Source organism: Cannabis sativa, chromosome 9, assembly GCF_029168945.1.
Source record: "Cannabis sativa cultivar Pink pepper isolate KNU-18-1 chromosome 9, ASM2916894v1, whole genome shotgun sequence".
Classification (NCBI taxonomy): Eukaryota; Viridiplantae; Streptophyta; class Magnoliopsida; order Rosales; family Cannabaceae; genus Cannabis; species Cannabis sativa.
Genome location: NC_083609.1, coordinates 51,674,591 through 51,695,639, shown reverse-complemented (window position 1 = coordinate 51,695,639; position 21,049 = coordinate 51,674,591). Strand labels below are relative to the sequence as shown.

At 32.8% G+C, this 21,049-nt stretch overlaps 1 protein-coding gene across 1 annotated transcript; it reads right to left on the bottom strand.

Moving 5' to 3' along the window:
• Window positions 1–12,009: 12,009 nt before the first annotated feature.
• Window positions 12,010–14,680, bottom strand: LOC115723229 (pentatricopeptide repeat-containing protein At2g20710, mitochondrial). Its single transcript, XM_030652661.2, has 2 exons — window positions 14,059–14,680; window positions 12,010–13,551 (listed from the first exon to the last, which is right to left on the bottom strand). Exons 1-2 carry the CDS (start codon window positions 14,365–14,367, stop codon window positions 12,277–12,279), a joined length of 1,584 nt encoding a protein of 527 aa, XP_030508521.2. The 5' UTR covers window positions 14,368–14,680; the 3' UTR covers window positions 12,010–12,276.
• Window positions 14,681–21,049: the final 6,369 nt, after the last annotated feature.

Below are 21,049 nucleotides of genomic sequence, written 5' to 3'. Positions count from 1 at the left end.
GAAATATATTTTACCAGGAACTTAGATCTACTCACAAGTATGTTGATTTAACAACCTAATATTGAACTTCTAAAACGATGAACTAAACACATAAAAGTTAAGAATAACTTATAGTGATGGCAGCGGAATTAAATGTCTCCTTCCACTCAGATCTCTAACCCTTGATTCCTGTTTGTAGCAGAGTATAATCAAGATCTGAGCCCGAAAGTTCTTCAGTTGGATGTGATCCTTCACAGTCTTCCAAACTATGATGAGGTACTGAGTGATGTGTGTGGGCACTTCTCTCTCACTAGGAATTTCGAAATTCTCTCTTGTTTTTCTCTCTTGATTTCGTGTGACACAATGCAAAGCAAAAGCTTGTAAAAGCATGCCAAGAGTAGAGAGAGGGGCGGCTATAAATAGGAAAAGGGAAGAGCACAACTTTCCAAATAAATAGTTTCCTCTTTTACTGTGTAATTGAATAACTGCCTTATTTAGTGTGATCCACCACTTTCCTATTTAGGCTAGGCTTTGATTAGTAATTATATGGCAATTTAAATTGAAAATAATAATTGGGAAACATGCAAGCATGTGGCCGGCCATGGTGTGTATGGGCCTCACATGGATTTTGCAGTTTCCTCAATTTTATTTCTATTTCTCCAAAAATGCCATTTTTCCAATTCTAATCATTTAAATGCCAAAACTAATTATTTAATAACTAAAATAGATTATTAAATAATATTGCCATTTAAAATAATTATTAATTTAGACATGCAAAGTCTCTTAATTAATAATTAAACCTAGAAACCCTTTTATTTACAATTTCATCCTTAAACTGTGAGAATTCACAAATTAGACATAGTCTAACTTTTAGAATTATAATTGATTAATCATAAATCAATTATAGAGTCTTACAAACAATATAGTCTCAACTAGAATGGGGACCATGGATCTATATGCTGAGCTTCCAATATGTTGAACCGATTTACCAAGTAAATCCCTAACTTATTAATTCCTCGTTGAATCCACTCTTAGAACTTGGAATTGCACTCTCAGACTTATATAGAGCATATCATATGTTTCACGATATTTATATGCTATCTTATTTAACCATTGTTATAATCTTAATGTGATTTAGAGATCCTCTATATAGATGATTTACATCGAGATGGGATCAATTTACCGTTTACACCCCTCAATGTATTTTGCCCCTTTGTACACTTAGTTACCTGTAAATGATGTTTTAGTGATCTAATATATAGTCACTGAAACAAGAGCTCATCCATTTACTTCTATTTAACTAAGCTCAAAAGGAATCATCACTTTACTTCTATACACCAGTAGAAGCTATAGATTTCCATATTTATGTTCAGCACTCCCACTCAGTTATGCTATCATGTTCCCAAAATATATGTATTATCCTGACCCAAAGGTAGGTTTAACTAATAGATCAAAGAACATGAATAGCACTCCTGAGATTGAGCCTAAGCATATCAGGATTTAGATTCTCTTAATTTAAGATCAACTTCTGACATTGACTTGGAAAGATACAACGGTAAGCTTACAATATCTTTGACCAAGTTCAATATCGGTCCAGTCCAATGCATCCTCCATACATTCGAAACAAGTATACTTTGCCAATGTTCTGGAAAGTAACACTTACTCCAAGTGTAGGTATACTTCATCGCTGATTATCACATCAGTGTAAATCCAAAACACTGATGAATAGGGACCAAATCTTTTGAATCATATAATCACAATCACATTGCACTGTACTGACAATACTGTAATTGTGAATAACTATATGTTCTGGATTTAACTGATTTTGTGCATATATCAAGTATATATTAAACCACAAACATGTAACATACATGTAATCATAATTCACTTCAAAATTCTAAATTGATAACTAATCAGATTGTAATGGGTTTTATTTAGGGCACAAAACCCAACAAACTCCCACTTGCACTAACATAAAACAAGTTGTGCATTACAATCAATTTTTTGCCTCGATCCTCTGATCAAGTGTAGTATATTTGAATCCACCCATATATCTGGAACCAGGTTCATAAAACTTATGAAACCTCCTTAACTATATGCTTTACTCATCAAGGGATACTGAAAACCTTACTGCCCATTAAGTACATCTGAACAAACAGAAGACATATCTCTCAAATTTTAAAATTTGGAATTGAGATAATGCAGTGTGGAATTTTCTTCAGTAAAATAACTTTCTGGTAATTTCGAATTTACAAAGTTATGTTTTCTCTGATGAAGCTTGAATTATTATAGATGGGTTTTTACACTCTTCTATAATGATTCCTCCACCCCCAGAGTAACCACCATCTCATAATTCTTAATGAGTCGGTGTGGATATTGGGATCACTAATGCATAGTTCCTTAATAACATATAGGTCACTTTTATAAATCTTTCTTGATTGTCCCCTAATGTTCTCCATTTGATTACATCTCAGATGGCTCCCACTCAATAGCAGATGTCTGGTTAGAAGCTTTTAACCTTTTACTATTGTTTCTGGGAACATCTCATTGTGACTTATTATCTTAAAGTGAAACTGTAAGTTTCTATAAGACTAGGTCAACAACATAGCAGTCTAGTATTTGAAGTGTAAAATACTTGCTAGAGATTTAAGCAATCAAATCAAGATACCATAAAATGTTATGAGGATTAGACATCTTGAATCAAGTCTTTCGAATAGACTATGCAAGAATTCTTCTATCTTATTCTCATAATTTTGATAAGTTATTTCTATCCATGTGAATGGTTAGACTTATTTTTATCAGAGATGTTCTTAAGTTCCTATCACAATGATCAACCAAACGAAGATGGGTAAAGAATTTTAATATTCTCCCACTCAATTAAGGTAATGTGATACATTATCAAAGAACTTTAATGGTATCATTAACTATTACAACAGTAAATCTAAACTGGAACATATAATCAAGATCGGGGATTTATTCTGATAATAGCTAATTTATTATATTATCTCCATGTTTAAAATTATGTGTTACAATGGGTACTATGGAATAAAGTCCACCCCTAAGTTTATAGAGATTATAATCCACCCCTCAAGGTTGTAAATCTCTAAGTGTGATAGAGAGTCTCTGGAGTTGAATATGATCTAGAGTTCATTAGATATAAAAGATCGTTTGAACTGCATATTATTCTTAACTTTTCTCCACCCCTATCAGATCAAAAGATCTTTTTATTAAACAAATTCTCAAATAATTGTTTAAGAACTAACAATTATTCATAAACATAGAAATAATTTCTAATGTTTATGTAGTAATAACTCTGTAAGGAGTTTAAATACCTTTAGAATTTGTATCAATAATAAAAACACTTACACATACAAACATAATAAATATAACAATTGGTAATAGATAAGATAAAGTACTGAAGCTCAACTCATAAATTGCAATTTATTTAAAAAAAAATTATTATAAACCAAAAATTGTTTGCAATATTATGAGAACCAAACAGGGAATAAAATCCCAAAACTTGAAATCCAAATTGTTTGAAAGAATAAACAATTAATTCAAAAAAAAAAATTGAGCTTCTTCTTTATTGTAGACGATCTCCATCTACCATCCAGCTTTCTAATCCAACTCGCTAAGACAGCATCCGAGTTTAAGAAGCTTGAGCTATAAGAAGAATAATAAACAAGGTTAGTAGTCCAGAATTAATAATCCAAAAGGATAATAATTCACTAAAAACACATCAGTTTATAAAGAAAATACCTTGTTTCTTTGCGAGATACTTAGGACATTGGGATTTCCAATGGCCTTTCTCATTGCAGTAGAAACACTTTCCTTTTAGTGTATCACCAGAAGCTCCAGCCTTTTTGTTCTTAGCTGCTTTCGCAGCTTGAGCTCGCTTCTTGGCATTTTTCCACTTCTTCTTATGATTGGATTTGGAAGTAGAAGCAACATGTGCCTCAGGATTACTCGTCTTATTACCATTTCCAGAATTCTGAGGTTTATTCCCTCTTTTCTTGGGACCTCCAATCAAATTTTCATATGTCTGAAGGTCATTGACTAAAGTATGAAAGTCTTGTTCCTTCTTATTCATGACATAATTTGATGTGTAGGGCAGAAAATCTGGAGTCAGACTATTCAAGATGAGACTTACTTGAGTAGTCTGATCCATTTCAGCACCATGATTCTGGGCTTCCTGGAAATAACTAGCCATCTGGAGAAGGTGATCACGCACATTCTGATGGGGTTCCATCCGTGCGTTGATGAATTTCTTAGTCGCGTCAAAACGAGACTGGATAGATGCCATACCGAATAGCTCAGTTAACTGCGTCATGATTTCTGCAGCCGTGACAGTGTTTGCAAACCTTGTTTTCAAGGTGTCAACCATGCTGGAAAGCATGAAGTAACGAGCTTTATTGTTAGCATTCTGCCAACGCTCGAACTTCTCTTTCACAGTTTTGGTTGCATTGTCACCTGGCTGCTCAGGGGACGGCTCAGTCAACACAAACGAGGCACTTTCACCTATGAGAGCAATGTTAATGTTCTCTCTCCACTTTGGGAAGTTAGACCCATTTAGCTTATTTTCAGTTAAGAGTGACAACATGGGATTCGACATTGCAATTCAGGATACTACAAGATAACACATAGATATCAATTATGGTTTAACACAAAATCTTATTCAGAAATTATTAGCACATAGCAAGTAGGAATGACTAGAGAAAATACTAAAAAAAATTCAATCCTAAATAATTTCCAAGGTTTTCAACAAACTGATATCAGTGTCCCGTTTAGGCGAGAGTCAAAGCTATCATCTATTGAATAGAGTTGTCAGCTCATCTAAAATGACAAACATTCTAGCAACCTTTTATTCGATCGAAAAGAGAATCTGACGTTGTCCCGTTTAGGCGAGAGTCAAGGTCATTCTTATTTCATGAGCTTCTACCATTGTTTCATACGTTTGTAAGTCTTATACAGTAGCCACCATTAGGGTGATCAATACTAATATAAAACACTTACAAGCATACTTATCTTTCGAGATTAAACGGCGCTAACTTGCTAATGAACGTTCCTCCATTAGGGAGGATTACTCACTAAAACAATAGCTATGTAAAACCAACAATGGAGATCGAATATCTTAAAACAATAAAGCTCATTATTATTTTAAAAAAAAATTATTTTCTTCTATTATTTATTTATTTTAAATCTATATATATTTATTAAATTTTAAATTTAGAATAGAATCTAAATAAAAATTAATTTAATATCTGTAAAATTAAACTTAGATGGTTAAGAAAATAAACTGAATTATTTCCATCTTAGTATTAACTTTCCAACAAATATTAAGGAAATTACTTAATTTAAGTTGTATTAATTTAAATTAATTTGCAACTCAAATTATAATTTTCTACCAATATATATATATTGTATTTTCAAAAATATACAATTTTCGAAACACATTAAAATAAATCAAACTTTACTTAGAAAAAATACTTCAAGCAAAAATATTATCTATCTAGATTTTCTTGACTAATTAATCCAATTTCTAATAATATATTTCAGTTCCTTTATTTTAAATTAATCATTAAATGAAAAGATCATTGATTTAAGTTGATTCACAATTAATTAAGATAATTAATTTACAACTTTAATCCATCTTTCAAAATAAATTCAAAATCATCTTGCATAATTAAATGCAATTTTGAAGAAAATGATTAATAAAATAAATAAAATATATTTTGAAAATTATTCAAATTTAAGTTGTTATGGAAATACCCAACTTAAAATAATTTTCTTATTTAATTAAATATCATGAAAATAAAAATACCTAAGTATCATTATGAAAATCAACTTAGATATTTAATTTTTAATTTAATTAAATGTATTAAATTCAGGAAATAAATAATTAAGTATAGAGAAGCCTTAATCATTAATTTCCAGTTTAATATAAGGAAAAATATCCTTTATTGAATTGTACCAAAATTAATTATTAAACAATTAATTTCACAATCAATGATATTTTCCTATATTAGAAATAATAATTAGTGTAGAAATAACTATCTAGAAAATATCTCAATTTAACTAAGTATCTTTTCAAGATTTGGAAAATATCTGATTTAAGTTATTATAGAAAGAATCTATAATTTACAAACTTAAAATTTTCCAAACAAAATTTAATTAAATATCAAAATTAGGTGGTAACTACCTAATTTAAAGATATTCCCTTTTTAAGTTTAAAACCAACTTAAATAATATCTTTCAAGAATCTTCAATAACTAATTCTTAGAATTCCTCAACTTAATATTATATTCAAATATATTCAAATTTAAGTTTGAAGGGAAAATTAGTAATAACTAATTCATAACTTAAATAGGAATATTTAATGAAATAATAAAAGTAAGTTTCAGAAAGAATCTAGTTAGTTAAAATTCTTTATTTAATTAAATACAAGAAAAATACAAATAGTTTATCTAGAAATGAAATCATTATACTATGTTTTTCTTAAATTAATTTCGAAGAAATTAATTATGTTGCTATTCAATTTTATTAGGTCAAACTAGTATAATTAACCTAGCACAGTTATCCAAATCAAGCAAATGGGCCTTCACAATTGGGGTTGTTCATGTGAGGGGGGGCTGGGTCCAGTATGTCGTACCCACTTCTAAGGCTCCCAACTCTCACACAAGGCCCAAAAGAGAGGAATTTAACCTTAAAATGAACAACTGTTATTAATTGAATAGGCCCATTAACTAAATGAGCCTAAATAAAATCTATCAGGTTATGACATTTTATTTAGCAACAACAACCTATATGTGTCTATAACAGAAATTAAACATATAGGCTCACACAGGCACACAGATTTGGATGGATCCTATCATGTTACTAGGTCATACACAGATGAAAGAAGAATGTAAAATTTACCTGTTACAAATTATTCACTTGATCTATCATCAATTGAACCATGGGTTAAAATCAGATCATTTGATCTATCAACAAGTTAACCCTGGCAATTTAGATCAAGCAATAATAGGTTTTAGAAAACTTACAAACAATCTAAAACACATACTCCTGCAACAAGGTTAGATTTGGATAGTTGGATGTAGGATTTATTTAATTTTAAATATATATTTCGAAAAATAAAATTTAAAAATTAAACCTACCATTTTGAAAAATTAGGTTTTGGGTAACCTAAATGTCATTTCAAAATAAATTGCTAACTTTCCCTTTAAATTTCATGTTATTTAATAAATTAAATAATAAAATAGAAAATGGTAAATACATACCTTTTTCTTGTTTTACAATTTAATTTAAGTAAAAATAACAAAATTTAAAAGTTAACAAAAAAAAAATACCTTATTTCCTCTTTTAAAATATCATGATTATTTTGATCTTATTCTAATTAAGGTCAAGTTACCAAAAAAATAATATCTGACCTTAAAAAAAAATAAAATAATCAAATTTTAAAGGAAATAAGAAAAGAGGTAAGCAACACTTGATTTTATCCTATTTTCAAATTCAAATTACACTAATATCTAAAATTAATTTTAAAATAAAATTAATTTAATTCTGATAATTAGATTTGAAAATTGAAAAACAAAAATCAAATTACAAAACTACACAAAAAATCGGAAGTCAATTCCATGAAAAAGCATGAAAAATCGAAGAAAACGAAGAAAAATTGCAGGTGGTACGAACAGCATGCAAAGCATGCTGTCCGCGCGCGTGGAAGGGGAGACACAGCCCAAAAAACTGGGCGCAAGCACTCCTGCGCATGATTTCCGCGCGCGTAGGGAAGGTGCTCACCACCTCGATTTTTTCCGATTTTCAAAAATTCATAACTAATTCAAATTAAATCGAAATCGAGTTATGTAAAAAAAGTAAATTGCTTAGAATTTTCCAAACTATGCAATAAAAATAATTCCAAATACAGACAATCAATTATTTTTCCCAGAATTCACAAACATCAATCAAACATCAATATGACACATCATGAAACCATCCAAATCACAAACAAATCGTTTTAAGTCCAAATTTCTTGCAAGCAAATCAATTACGATGGCTCTGGTGCCAGTTGTTGGAAATATATTTTACCAGGAACTTAGATCTACTCACAAGTATGTTGATTTAACAACCTAATATTGAACTTCTAAAACGATGAACTAAACACATAAAAGTTAAGAATAACTTACAGTGATGGCAGCGGAATTAAATGTCTCCTTCCACTCAGATCTCTAACCCTTGATTCCTGTCTGTAGCAGAGTATAATCAAGATCTGAGCCCGAAAGTTCTTCAGTTGGATGTGATCCTTCACAGTCTTCCAAACTATGATGAGGTACTGAGTGATGTGGGCACTTCTCTCTCACTAGGAATTTCGAAATTCTCTCTTGTTTTTCTCTCTTGATTTCGTGTGACACAATGCAAAGCAAAAGCTTGTAAAAGCATGCCAAGAGTAGAGAGAGGGGCGGCTATAAATAGGAAAAGGGAAGAGCACAACTTTCCAAATAAACAGTTTCCTCTTTTACTGTGTAATTGAATAACTGCCTTATTTAGTGTGATCCACCACTTTCCTATTTAGGCTAGGCTTTGATTAGTAATTATATGGCAATTTAAATTGAAAATAATAATTGGGAAACATGCAAGCATGTGGCCGGCCATGGTGTGTATGGGCCTCACATGGATTTTGCAGTTTCCTCAATTATATTTCTATTTCTCCAAAAATGCAATTTTTCCAATTCTAATCATTTAAATGCCAAAACTAATTATTTCATAACTAAAATAGATTTTTAAATAATATTGCCATTTAAAATAATTATTAATTTAGACATGCAAAGTCTCTTAATTAATAATTAAACCTAGAAACCCTTTTATTTACAATTTCATCCTTAAACTGTGAGAATTCACAAATTAGACACAGTCTAACTTTTAGAATTATAATTGATTAATCATAAATCAATTATAGAGTCTTACAAACAATATAGTCTCAACTAGAATGGGGACCATGGATCTATATGCTGAGCTTCCAATAAGTTGAACCGATTTACCAAGTAAATCCCTAACTTATTAATTCCTCGTTGAATCCACTCTTAGAACTTGGAATTGCACTCTCAGACTTATATAGAGCATATCATATGTTTCACGATATCAATATGCTATCTCATTTAACCATTGTTATAATCTTAATGTGATTTAGAGATCCTCTATATAAATTATTTACATCGAGATGGGACCAATTCACCGTTTACACCCCTCAATGTATTTTTCCTTTTTGAACACTTAGTTACCTGTAAATGATGCTTTAGTGATCTAATATATAGTCACTGAAACAAGAGCTCATCCATTTACTTCTATTTAACTAAGCTCAAAAGGAATCATCACTTTACTTCTATACACCAGTAGAAGCTATGGATTTCCATATTTATGTTTAGCACTCCCACTCAGTTATGCTATCATGTTCCCAAAATATATGTATTATCCTGACCCAAAGGTAGGTTTAACTAATAGATCAAAGAACATGAATAGCACTCCTGAGATTGAGCCTAAGCATATCAGGATTTAGATTCTCTTAATCTAAGATCAACTTCTGACATTGACTTGGAAAGATACAACGGTAAGTTTACAATATCTTTGACCAAGTTCAACATCGGTCCAGTCCAATGCATGCTCCATACATTCGAAACCAGTATACTTTGCCAATGTTCTGGAAAGAACATAACACTTACTCCAAGTGTAAGTATACTTCATCGTTGATTATCACATCAGTGTAAATCCAAAACACTGATGAACAGGGACCAAATCTTTTGAATCATATAATCACAATCACATTCTACTGTACTGACAATACTGTAATTGTGAATAACTATATGTTCTGGATTTAACTGATTTTGTGCATATATCAAGTATATATTAAACCATAAACATGTAACATACATGTAATCATAATTCACTTCAAAATTCTAAATTGATAACTAATCAGATTGTAATGGGTTTTATTTAGGGCACAAAACCCAACAGAAGGTAGTGTTGAAAGATTTAAAGCTAGGTTGGTTACGAAGGGGTACAACCAACAGGAGGGGATAGACTATACTGACACATTTGCACTAGTAACTAAGTTAGTTACTGTGAAATTGGTCCTTGCTTTGGCTGCTATGAAGGATTGGCATTTACATCAGTTGGATGTAAATAATGCTTTCTTACATGGAGACCTAAATGAAGATGTGTACATGTCTTTACCTCAAACATATAGACCTAAGGGTGAGTTGCCACCCAATCCTGTTTGCAAGCTACAAAAGTCACTTTATGGTCTAAAGCAAGCTTCTAGGAAATGGTTTGTCAAGTTTTCTAGTGCTTTGGCTGATGAAGGTTTTCACCATTTTGCAATAGATCACTCATAATTCATCAAACACTTTAATGGAAATTTCATTTTTCTATTGGTGTATGTTGATGATGTTATTCTAGCAAGTAATAACCTAGATGAACTTCAAGCCCTGAAAGTGAGATTGGATGACAAATTTTAGCTAAAGGATTTGGGGAAACTAAAATACTTTCTAGGCTTGGAAGTTGTTCGATCTAAACAGGGCATTTTTGTTTCCCGAAGACATTATGCCTTGCAATTGCTTGAGGATTTTGGACACCTAGGCTGCAAGCCTATGAACACACCTATGGAAGCTAACCTCAAGCTTGGACAGGATGAAAAAGAAAAATTAGCAGACCCAACTCTTTACAGGAGAATTATGGGAAAGTTGCAGTATTTGACAATCACTAGGCCTGACATCTCCTTCTCAGTTAACAAGCTAAGCCAATTCCTAGCAACACCTCGACTCACTCCCTTACATGCTGCAAAAGGGTGCTGCAATATGTTAAGAGCAGCGCTGGTCAGGGCCTGTTCTTTGCTGCATAAACAGAGATGAAATTGCATGCCTATACTGATTCTGACTGAGCTTATTGTCTAGACACAAGGAGATCTACCACGGGCTTTTACATTTTCATTAGAACATCAATAATTTCATGGAAAAGCAAAAAATAACATACTGTTTCAAGATCTTCTTCAGAAGCCGAGTATAAGGCAATGTCAAACACTACATGTGAGATTGTTTGGCTTTTATCTGTTTTGAAGCAGCTTAAAGTTGAACATGAGGGGCTTGTTCTTATATTGTGACGACAAATCTGCACAACACATAGCTGACAATTCAGCGTTCCATGAAAGAACAAAACATATTGAGATTGATTGTCACTCGGTGAGGAAAAAAGTTCAAGAAAGGATTGTGAAAACAATTCATGTTTCAACCAAAGACCAACTTGTTGATATACTAACTAAACCATTATTTCCCACTCAATTTAAGGCCTTTAAAGACAAGATGGGACTTAGAGATATCTATGGTCCATCTTAAGGGGGAGTATCAAAGATGTTTGTCTTCATTGGCTATTAGATGTTAGTTTGTTAGTCTTAGTTGTCATTTCAGTTAGTTAGTTTCACTTGTGTTTGTTATGATTGTAACTAATTTTCTATAGCTATATTAAGCTTGCTTCCTCTTGTATCAATTGAATGTTAATTCAACCTCAATAAAGTTTTCTTGTTCAAATTTTTTTCTCTGTTTTTTTGGTGTCTAAGCTGATAAGACTAAATATCATCTTAACTAAATAATACATCATACAATAAAAATATATTAAAGTATATAACAATAATTAAATGTGTGGCATACTAATTAACATATATGTATATATATATTATGTTAGCAAAATTATATATTAATATTATATATAATAAAATAAAAAATAAATAAATATTATTTTAAGATACAACTATACTATTGGATAATAAAAATTATATAACATACAACAAAATATATATTATTTCCATAAAAAAATTGACATAACTAAATAAAAATAATTTTAACAAAACTTTTAAACTAACATAGATGTACTTGGGTGATATGCTTCTAAATCTAAAATATATTATATGTATTATATAATTGTGTTTGCCAGGTCAAAAAAATATAAACTAGTCAAAAAGAATATGGGAAATATGAAAATTGTGTGTAGCAAAAGATAATATAGGTAATCAATAATATCAAAGGTTCATTTCCCCACTAATTTTAAGATGAGGACATTTAGCTCCATTATACCATGTTTTTGGCCATTTAGTATAATTTCTCATGGTTATTCTCAAACGTAGAAGCCGGGAATGAGCGCTCAGACATTAATACATGCAAACATAATGTCAAAGTGTGACTAACAGAACAAAAGAATAATTGGAGGACCTCGATTAAATCACTGGGCAGTTCCACTGCATCATCTCCGGTAACATTACCTTGTTCCAAGAATCTCATTTGTTTCATCATTAATACTAAAATCATCCGTGTTGATTTGGTTCCTTTTTGCACCATCATTAGACCCACTTACGTTTGGACAAAGAACCCCTGAAAATGATTCTCCAGCTGCATCACAAGTGCTTAACAATCTCTCAAAAGTATCCACACTAAAAACCTCACTAGTCCTTAGTAATCTTATGATTTCTTCCATTCCTTCAACATCTCCTTGATCCTTCAAGTAATCTAGACAAGCAGCCAAAGTAACAGGATTTGACATCCATCCTTTTCGACCGATCACTAGTGACTTCTTCAACATTTCAACTGCTCTAGACATTTGATTTTTCTCCACAAACCCATTCGCCAAGATACTCCATGAGCCGGCGTATGGAATTCTTCCTTCCACAGCAGCTTTGTTTAATAATGATTCTGCCTCTTCCAAAAGACCCTTCCTGCAATAAGCAATAAGAATACTATTAACCACCCTGAAGTCATAAATTGAGCACTGTGATTCCCATTCCTTAAAAATCTTCTCAGCACCCTCAATATCATCCAACTTCGAAAGACATCTTATCATGCAGGCATATGGAGCCTCAGTTGGCCCATAATTTGGTTTGTACTTGTTCCAAATTCTGTAAAGCTCCTCTCCATTACCAGTATTAGAATAGAGAGTGAGAAGAAACATATGTCCTGTTTTCTGACTTTTAGGATTCATTTTATCAATGTCCTGTTCGAGTTTCCCTAGCATTTTCAAAGCCTCCTTAGTCAAGCCAACCTTCAGATATCCACTGGCTGCCAATGCGTACACTTTCCAGTTAACATAAAGGTTGGGCTCTTCCTCCATCCTATTCATGATCTTTTTCATCCCAGCAACATCAGATGCTGCAACATAGGCAGACATTCGGTTTCTCAAAGTATACTTGTCATGAGGTATACCCTTAACTTCCATCTCTTTCATCAACATGTCAATCTTATCAAAGCTTCCATTCTTAGCATAGAGGTTGATCAATACATTGTAAGGTAAAGATGACACTGCCTCACCTAAATTTCTAATTTCCTCCATAATGGTTTCTGCTTTGTCAACAGAATTCTCTCTAACATAGCTCCTTAGAAGAGCAGCATATACATGGTGCGTTTTTAACTTTCGTGACATGTTGTTGAAGTAGTTTTCGGCACGATCAAGTCCATGAACTTTGTGGATCAATTCTAATCTAACCGCTGCATCACTTGGTGATATTTTTAAGAACCTACTGTCTGTCATCCAAAGAGATATCTAGAAAGGAAAACAAGATAATTAGTTGCAGACTTAGCAATCCTTTGAAATTAATTATAAGCAAAACTATTAAGCTCTTTAAGTATATAATATCCACCACAACATTTGAAAAAAGTTGTTGAGAGACTGATTAACCACTCTCCCCTTTATGAGATGTGTAATATGTTTGAATGTGAAATGAGCCAAAAATAAGTAAGGCGATAGAAAATCAACAGAAGTTAATATCAATTCGTATCCGCAATGAATTAAGAACAAGAGAATTTATTGTTGTTAGGAAAAATTCGGTGTCAACTGAGCGGTAGTAAGTGTAAGTTTCTAGGTCTCAATATCACACATGTCACAAGTTATCAGATATGAAATCCCTAATAATCCAACAATTAAACAAATCTCCATAGAGAACATTTCTTTTCTAGTAGAAAAAGCTACATGAGCCCATTTTCTCATTAGGCAGTACAATAACACCCAGAACATAGAAATTGTAAGGAAGGAAAGAAAATGCAAGAGAACCTCAAGAGCGTGGTTAAAGCGTCTAAAGTCCCTCATGGTCCGAACCATCCAGCCCAGTTGATCCTTGTCAACCTGTCGTCCTTCGAGGACCCATTGTCGGAGGACTGGTAAAACCGAGGCCTTTGGGTCTCGGATGTGTTGAATACGGTGGAACAGAGAGTCTGAGCCAGAAGAAGAAGAAGAAGACGAATGAGGAGGTTTCTCAGGGGTTTTAGCAGAGAAGAGGGGAGTATAAGCCCGAGGGTAGTTGTGAAGATTGTACTGGAACCGAAAGGAAGCGGGCTTGATCAGATAGTGAAGCTTCATCATATTCAATGGCTAATGGCTTCGCTTAACTGGCTCACAAACTGACACTGTTTTTTTTTTTTTTTTCTTAAACAAGATTACATTCTACCGGTGGCGGGTGTTGCAGAGTGGGTGGATTGTAATTTTTTTAAAAAATTAGACGCATATCAAAGTTTCGTAATTTCTTAAACTGCAATTGTATTTTCATAGGTTGTACAGTCATAATGTCTTTATATGAAACTTTTGGGAACATATACAAGTGGCCTCTTATGTTTTGTATTATGGTTTACCCTGATTGTTTACAGTGGGCAAGTCTCCATGGTTTCAATTTAAGAGTACTATGAATGAAGTGGTTTTGGGTTGCAACTTTAAACAGGAACAAAGAAGATTATTCGGTTGACTTATTGTTTAATGAAAATACAACATTGTATGTGTCTGCAGAAACAGAAAGTAATTCTGTTACTGCAGAAACCAGTTTTGCAGTGACAAAACAGAACAGGCAGAATATAGAAATATTTGCAGAAAAATAAATAACTTGATACAAGAGATTTATGTGTGGTATCAGTGTTCTCTCGAACACTTCTAGTCCACGGGGCCACGCCCAGAGAATGAAATCAATTAATAAAGTATCAAAATTACAAAGACAATCGACTTAAACAAGTTTAGACTCCCTCTAAAGAATTGCCGCAATCCTTTGTAATCCACTTTATGAATCTGACTTCTTGAAACACCTTCAAGCCCGAACTCCCTTCGTCTTTGAAGTGTGAGTGCTTACTTCCTCCTGAAGTAAGGGTTCAACAAGTCTTCTCCCGAATACCAAGTGCTTACTTCCTCCCGAAGTAAGGCTTTATCAAGTCTTCTCCCGAAGACCAATCTCTTGTTCAATCAAGTAGTTATTCACAACCTCTAGGACAGAGTAAGAACAGAAATAAACAACTAGAACCTAGATGAACAACTAGGTTCTCACAAAACAAAGAAACTCTCTTCTCTCAAATAAGATAAGTACAAAAAATAAATAATGGAAGAGCTAATTCAAATGACTGCTCTCTAGGCTCTATTTATAGAACATAGAAACCTTAGAGACAGTCACAAGATCGAATCTACAGCTGTACAAAAACTTTCCTAAGAAAACACGATCTGCAGCATCAGATTCGGATGCTGATGCAGCAGATCAGACCAAAAATGGGAAACTTGCTATAATCGGGTCCGATCTTCTATTAATGCTTGATTCCTGCCAAAAACAGATTAGATATTTTGATTGTATCAGGATACAATCGAAATCAATAAGGAAAAAGCAATAATCAAAGTTTCCTTAAAAAAGACAACTTTCCATAAGAGAATTGCTTCTCTTACAAGAAGTTTCCAAACAAATAAATATTCAGCTGAAAATTGCAACTTTCCTAATAAAGAAAAGAGCAACTAAAACCGAAAACACAAGGTAAGAATTAGGGTATGTATGCAAAACAATCTTACCATAAATGAAAAAATATTTTGTCAACTAACTTGCCAAAAAAGGACTTTACATTTAATTTACTTTACTTATGGATACAAAGTTTCTACTCTTAATTACGTCTTTTTGCCATACATCATAGATCTGCAGATGCTCATTGAGGAATGTGAGAGGAAATAATAACGAGACGCCTTTGCCTGTGTAAATGAGAAGTCATGGCCTGTTGTAGGCTTCTAACAGTCTGCTGCGAGTCTGTTTTTTTGCATTATCAGGTCTGACATAAATGTAAATCTTTTTTGTCTTCTTGCAATTTTTATTTCCTTCTCTTCTATTGTTTTAAGTACCAGAGTTGTCATGTATTTAGATGTTTGCAATACTTATGTCATTTGTTTTATTTGTGATAGACAGCATTAAACGTACTGCTAAAATGCTTTCATTGTTGGGTCTAACATGTATTTATTTGTGTATAATGATTTACTTATTCTAAGATATTTGGCGCAGACAACTCAATCGTACTTGTAAAGTTCTTTTTTGGCAAGTTAGGTGAAAAAATAATTTTTCCATTTATGGTAAGATTGCTATGCATTCATTTTCAATTTCTTATCTTTTAAATTCGGATTGTAGTTGCCATTTTCCTTGTTTGGAAAGTTGCACTTTCAGCTGAACTTTCCTTTGTTGGAAACTTCTCAAAAGAGAAGGAATTCTTTTTTGGAAAGTTGTATTTTTTAGGGAAACTTTGATTATTGTCTTTTCCTTATTAATTTCGATTGTATCTTGATACAATCAGAATATCTAATCTGTTATTGGCAGGAATCAAGCATTGATAGAGGATCGGACCCGATTTTAGCAAGTTTCCCGTTTCTGGTCAGATCTGCTGCGTCAGCATCTGAATCTGATGTAGCAGATCGTGTTTGTTTTTGGAAAGTTTTTGTACAGCTGCTAATTCGAACTTGTGGTTGCCTCTTTGGTTTCTATGATCTATAAATAGAGCCTAGAGAGCAACCATTTGAATTACCTCTTCCATTATTCATTTTTTGCATTTATCTTTTGAGAGAAGAGAGTCTTTCTTTGTTTTGTGAGAGTCTAGTGTTGGAATTTATTTTACCAGGATCTTAGATCTACTCACAAGTATGTTGATTAACACCCTAAATATGAACTTTCTAAAACGATGAAATAAACACATATAAAGTTTAAGAAACCTTACATTGGGTGCAGCGGAATAATATGACTCCTTCCGTTCAGATATCTAGCCCTTGATTCCTTTCTGTAGCAGAGCATTATCAATATCTGAACCTGGATCTCTTTCTCTGAATCCTTGATGCTGAAACTCCTTTGCTGATGAACTTTCTTCACGATCTTCCTCACTATGATTGAGGTATTGCTTGATGTGTGTGAGCACTACTCTAATCACTAAGGATTTCGAAATTCAAGGGAAGAAGAAAGAAGAAGTGGTAGCTAAAGATAGGGAGAGAGAAGGCTCAGTTTTTCTGATTCAGAAAGTGTCAGAAGAAAAGTCTAATTTTTCTGAAGCCTTCACTATCTATTTATAGCATTCCACTAGGGTTAGGTTTGAATTATATGGCATTAAAATAATGAAAAAATCAATTTAAAATACTACAATAGGTGGCCGGCCATACACTAATGGATTGGGCCTTGCTTTTTGCAATTTTGCAATTTTAACACCTTTTGTATCTGATTTTCTCAAAAATGTCAATTTCCTAATTCAACCATTTAAATGCCAATTCTAACTATTTAATAACTATAAATAATTAGTAAATAATATTGTCATTTATCATATTTATTAATTGAACCATACAAAGTATCATAATTAACAAATATGCCCCTATAAACTCTTTCTTTACAATTTCGCCCTTACTTAGTGAAAAATTCACAAATAGACATAGTCTAATTTGAGAATTATAATTGATTAATCAAAATCAATTACATGAGTCTTACAAGCAATATTATCTCAACTAGTGGGGGGGACCATGGGTCTATATAACCGAGCTTCCAATAAGTAGATCAAGAATTTAGCACTAAAATTCACTAACTTATTAATTCTTCGTTGAATCCACGCATAGAACTTAGAATTGCACTCTCAGTATATAGAATGCTCTATATGTTCCACCATATAGACACATCATTAGTTATCCATTGTTATAATCCTAATGTGATCAATGATCCTCTATATGAATGATCTACACTGTAAAGGGATTAAATTACCGTTACACCCTACAATGTATTTATTCCTTAAAACACTTGACCCCGTATAAATGATATTTCAGCTTATGTGAAATGAGTACTCCACCATTTATGTTCGTTTGGTCAAGCTCGAAGGAGATCATCCTTTGCTTACTATTCGCCAGATAGAAGCTATAGATTCCATGTTTATGTTAGCGCTCCCACTCAATTGCACTACCGTGTTCCCAAAATGTACGTATCACCCTGACCTAAAAGTAGGCTTAACTAACAAATCAAAGAACACGAATAGCCTTTCAAGATTGAGCCTAATCATAACAGGATTAAGAACATTTGATCTAGGATCAACTAGGCGATATTGACTTGAATAGATATTACGGTAAGTTTAATAAATCTAAGTCAAAGTTCAATATCGGTCCCTTCCGATGCATACTCCATGCATCCAACCTGAGCTTTACTTTAACCAATGCTCTGGAAAGAACATAGTATTTCTCCAAATACAAGTAAACTCTTGTTGTAGATTATCATATCAGTAAAACCCTATGTCTGATAAATCTAGGAAACTTTATTCACATAGTCATGTTTACTTTCCAATGTGTTGACGGCACAATAAACAGGATCAAGTATGTGAAAAGGGTTTCAGATGAATTTATACATTATGTACATATAATCATGAGATAAATCATGTGAACCATGCAACATTAAATGTTATTTCTGATCTATATTAATAAGTAAATCTGATTATATTGAAATGAGTTTTATTTAGGGCATAAAACCCAACATCTAGTTGTTCATCTAGGTTGTAGTTGTTCTATTTCTGTTCTTACTCTATCCTAGAGGTTGTGAAGAACTACTTGACTGAACAAGAGATTGGTCTTCGGGAGAAGACTTGATAAAGCCTTACTTCGGGAGGAAGTAAGCACTTGGTCTTCGAGAGAAGACTTGTTGAAGCCTTACTTCGGGAGGAAGTAAGCACTCACACTTCAAAGACGAAGGGAGTTCGGGCTTGAAGGTGTTTCAAGAAGTCAGATTCATAAAGTGGATTACAAAGGATTGCGGCAATACTTTAGAGGGAGTCTAAACTTATTTAAGTCAATTGTCTTTGTAATTTTTGATACTTTATTAATTGATTTCATTCTCTGGGCGTGGCTCCGTGGACTAGGAGTGTTCGGGAGAACACTGATACCACGTATAAATCTCTTGTGTCAAGTTATTTATTTTTCTGCAAATATTTTATATTCTGCCTGTTTAGTTTTGCTGTAGCAGAATTACTTTCTGCTGCTGCAAACGCTTACAGTTTTTATATTTTCTTATATACAACTGACATTTGCAAAAACACGGTTTTTCAATTGGTATCAGAGCGGGACACTAAACTCTTAGTGTGGTCCTATAACATTTTTGTGTTAAAATGTCATTTTTTGCAGAAGGAAGTTCTATTTCTAGACCACCGTTGCTTAATGACTCTAACTATCCGTATTGGAAAGTTAGAATGAGGGCCTTCATCAAATCTCAAGATGAGAAGGCTTGGAGAATGGTTCTATCAGGTTGGTCTCTTCCAGTTGAGACAGATTCTTCAGGTAATACTACTATAAAATCTGAACTGGAATGGTCTATTGAAGATGATAAACTTTCTGCCTACAATAGCAAAGCCTTGCATGCTATCTTTAATGGTGTAGGTGAGGGTTACATTAAACTTATATCATCTTGTGTTTCTGCTAAGGAAGCTTGGGAGATCCTTCAAACTCAGTTTGAAGGAACTTCTGATGTGAAAAGATCTAGATTTATCATGCTTCAAACTAAATTTGATGAGCTTAGAATGTCTGATAATGAAACTTTAACTGAATTTTATGAAAAATTATCTGACATTGCTAATGAATATTTTGCTCTTGGAGAAAAGCTTGATGATTCTGTTCTTGTCAGAAAAATTGTTAGAGTACTTCCAGAAAGGTTTGATACTAAACTTTTGGCAATGGAGGAAGCTAAAGATTTTAGCACTATGCAGGTGGAAGAATTGATGGGTTCCTTACGTACTTTTGAATTAAATCAACAGATTAAACAAAAGGACAAACCCAAATCCATTGCTGATAAAGGTAAAAGTATTGCTTTGAAAGTTGCTGATAATGAAAATTCTGATAGTGAATAAGATGATGACATTGCTTTATTAACTAAGAATTTTTAGAAATATATGAAAAAGATGGGAAATAAAAAGAATATTTTGAAAGGTTCAAAAGGTAATACTTTTATTAAACCATCTGTCTCTAACAAAAAGGGAATTCAGTGCAGGGAATGTGAAGGTTTTGGGCATATTCAAGCTGAGTGTGCAAACACTTTGAAAAAGAATAAGAAAAGTTTCAATCTCACTTGGAGTGATGATGAAACCGAAAGTGATGAAGATACAACTGAAAATGTTGCCCTAACCTCTGTTATGACTAATGTGTTTTGTGATTCACAGGTGAAAGCTAGATTGGTATGTCTGAATAATACCACCGAACAAGAGGAATCAGATTCAGATGAGTCTGAAATCTGTGAAGAGTCTCTTGCTGAATCATACAAAGTCATGTATGAAAAATGGATTCAGGTCGCTTCTGAAAATAGAGAGTTGAATAAATTGAATAAAAAATTGTCTCATCAGATTGAAATGTGTGAATTGAAAATAAAAGAGTATGAGACAAGTTTTTGTGATAAAGATGAAAAAATCACTCTCTTAAAGAAGGAACTTGAAAATTTTAAGAAAAATGTTCAAATGCTTAACCCTGGATCTTCTATTTTTGAAAAAGCTCAGAATGCAGGTGAAAGAGGTTTCGCATGCCTTGGTTCAAATGGAATGGAAAGTTCTGGAGTCACGAAGTTTGTAAAATCTAGTGTTCCAACGAATCACTTTGAGGCTACAAATTTTGCCGTAATAGTTTCACAGCCTGTTGCAGCAAGAGCAGCTTCTGATGCTCCAAAATCTCCAGGATTTTCGAAAAGAGTAAGATCTCAGGTAAAAAGATTTGTTCCCACTTGTCATTTTTGTGGTAGAAAAGGACATATCAGACCTAAATGTTTCACGTTGAA

Excerpts from the sequence above, each read along its gene's own strand:
- LOC115723229 (XM_030652661.2), bottom strand. The coding sequence starts at position 14,367 with ATGATGAAGCTTCACTATCTGATCAAGCCCGCTTCCTTTCGGTTCCAG. Across the intron at positions 13,552-14,058 it reads GCTTTAACCACGCTCTTGAG|ATATCTCTTTGGATGACAGA; the intron begins GTTCTCTTGCAT and ends TTTCCTTTCTAG.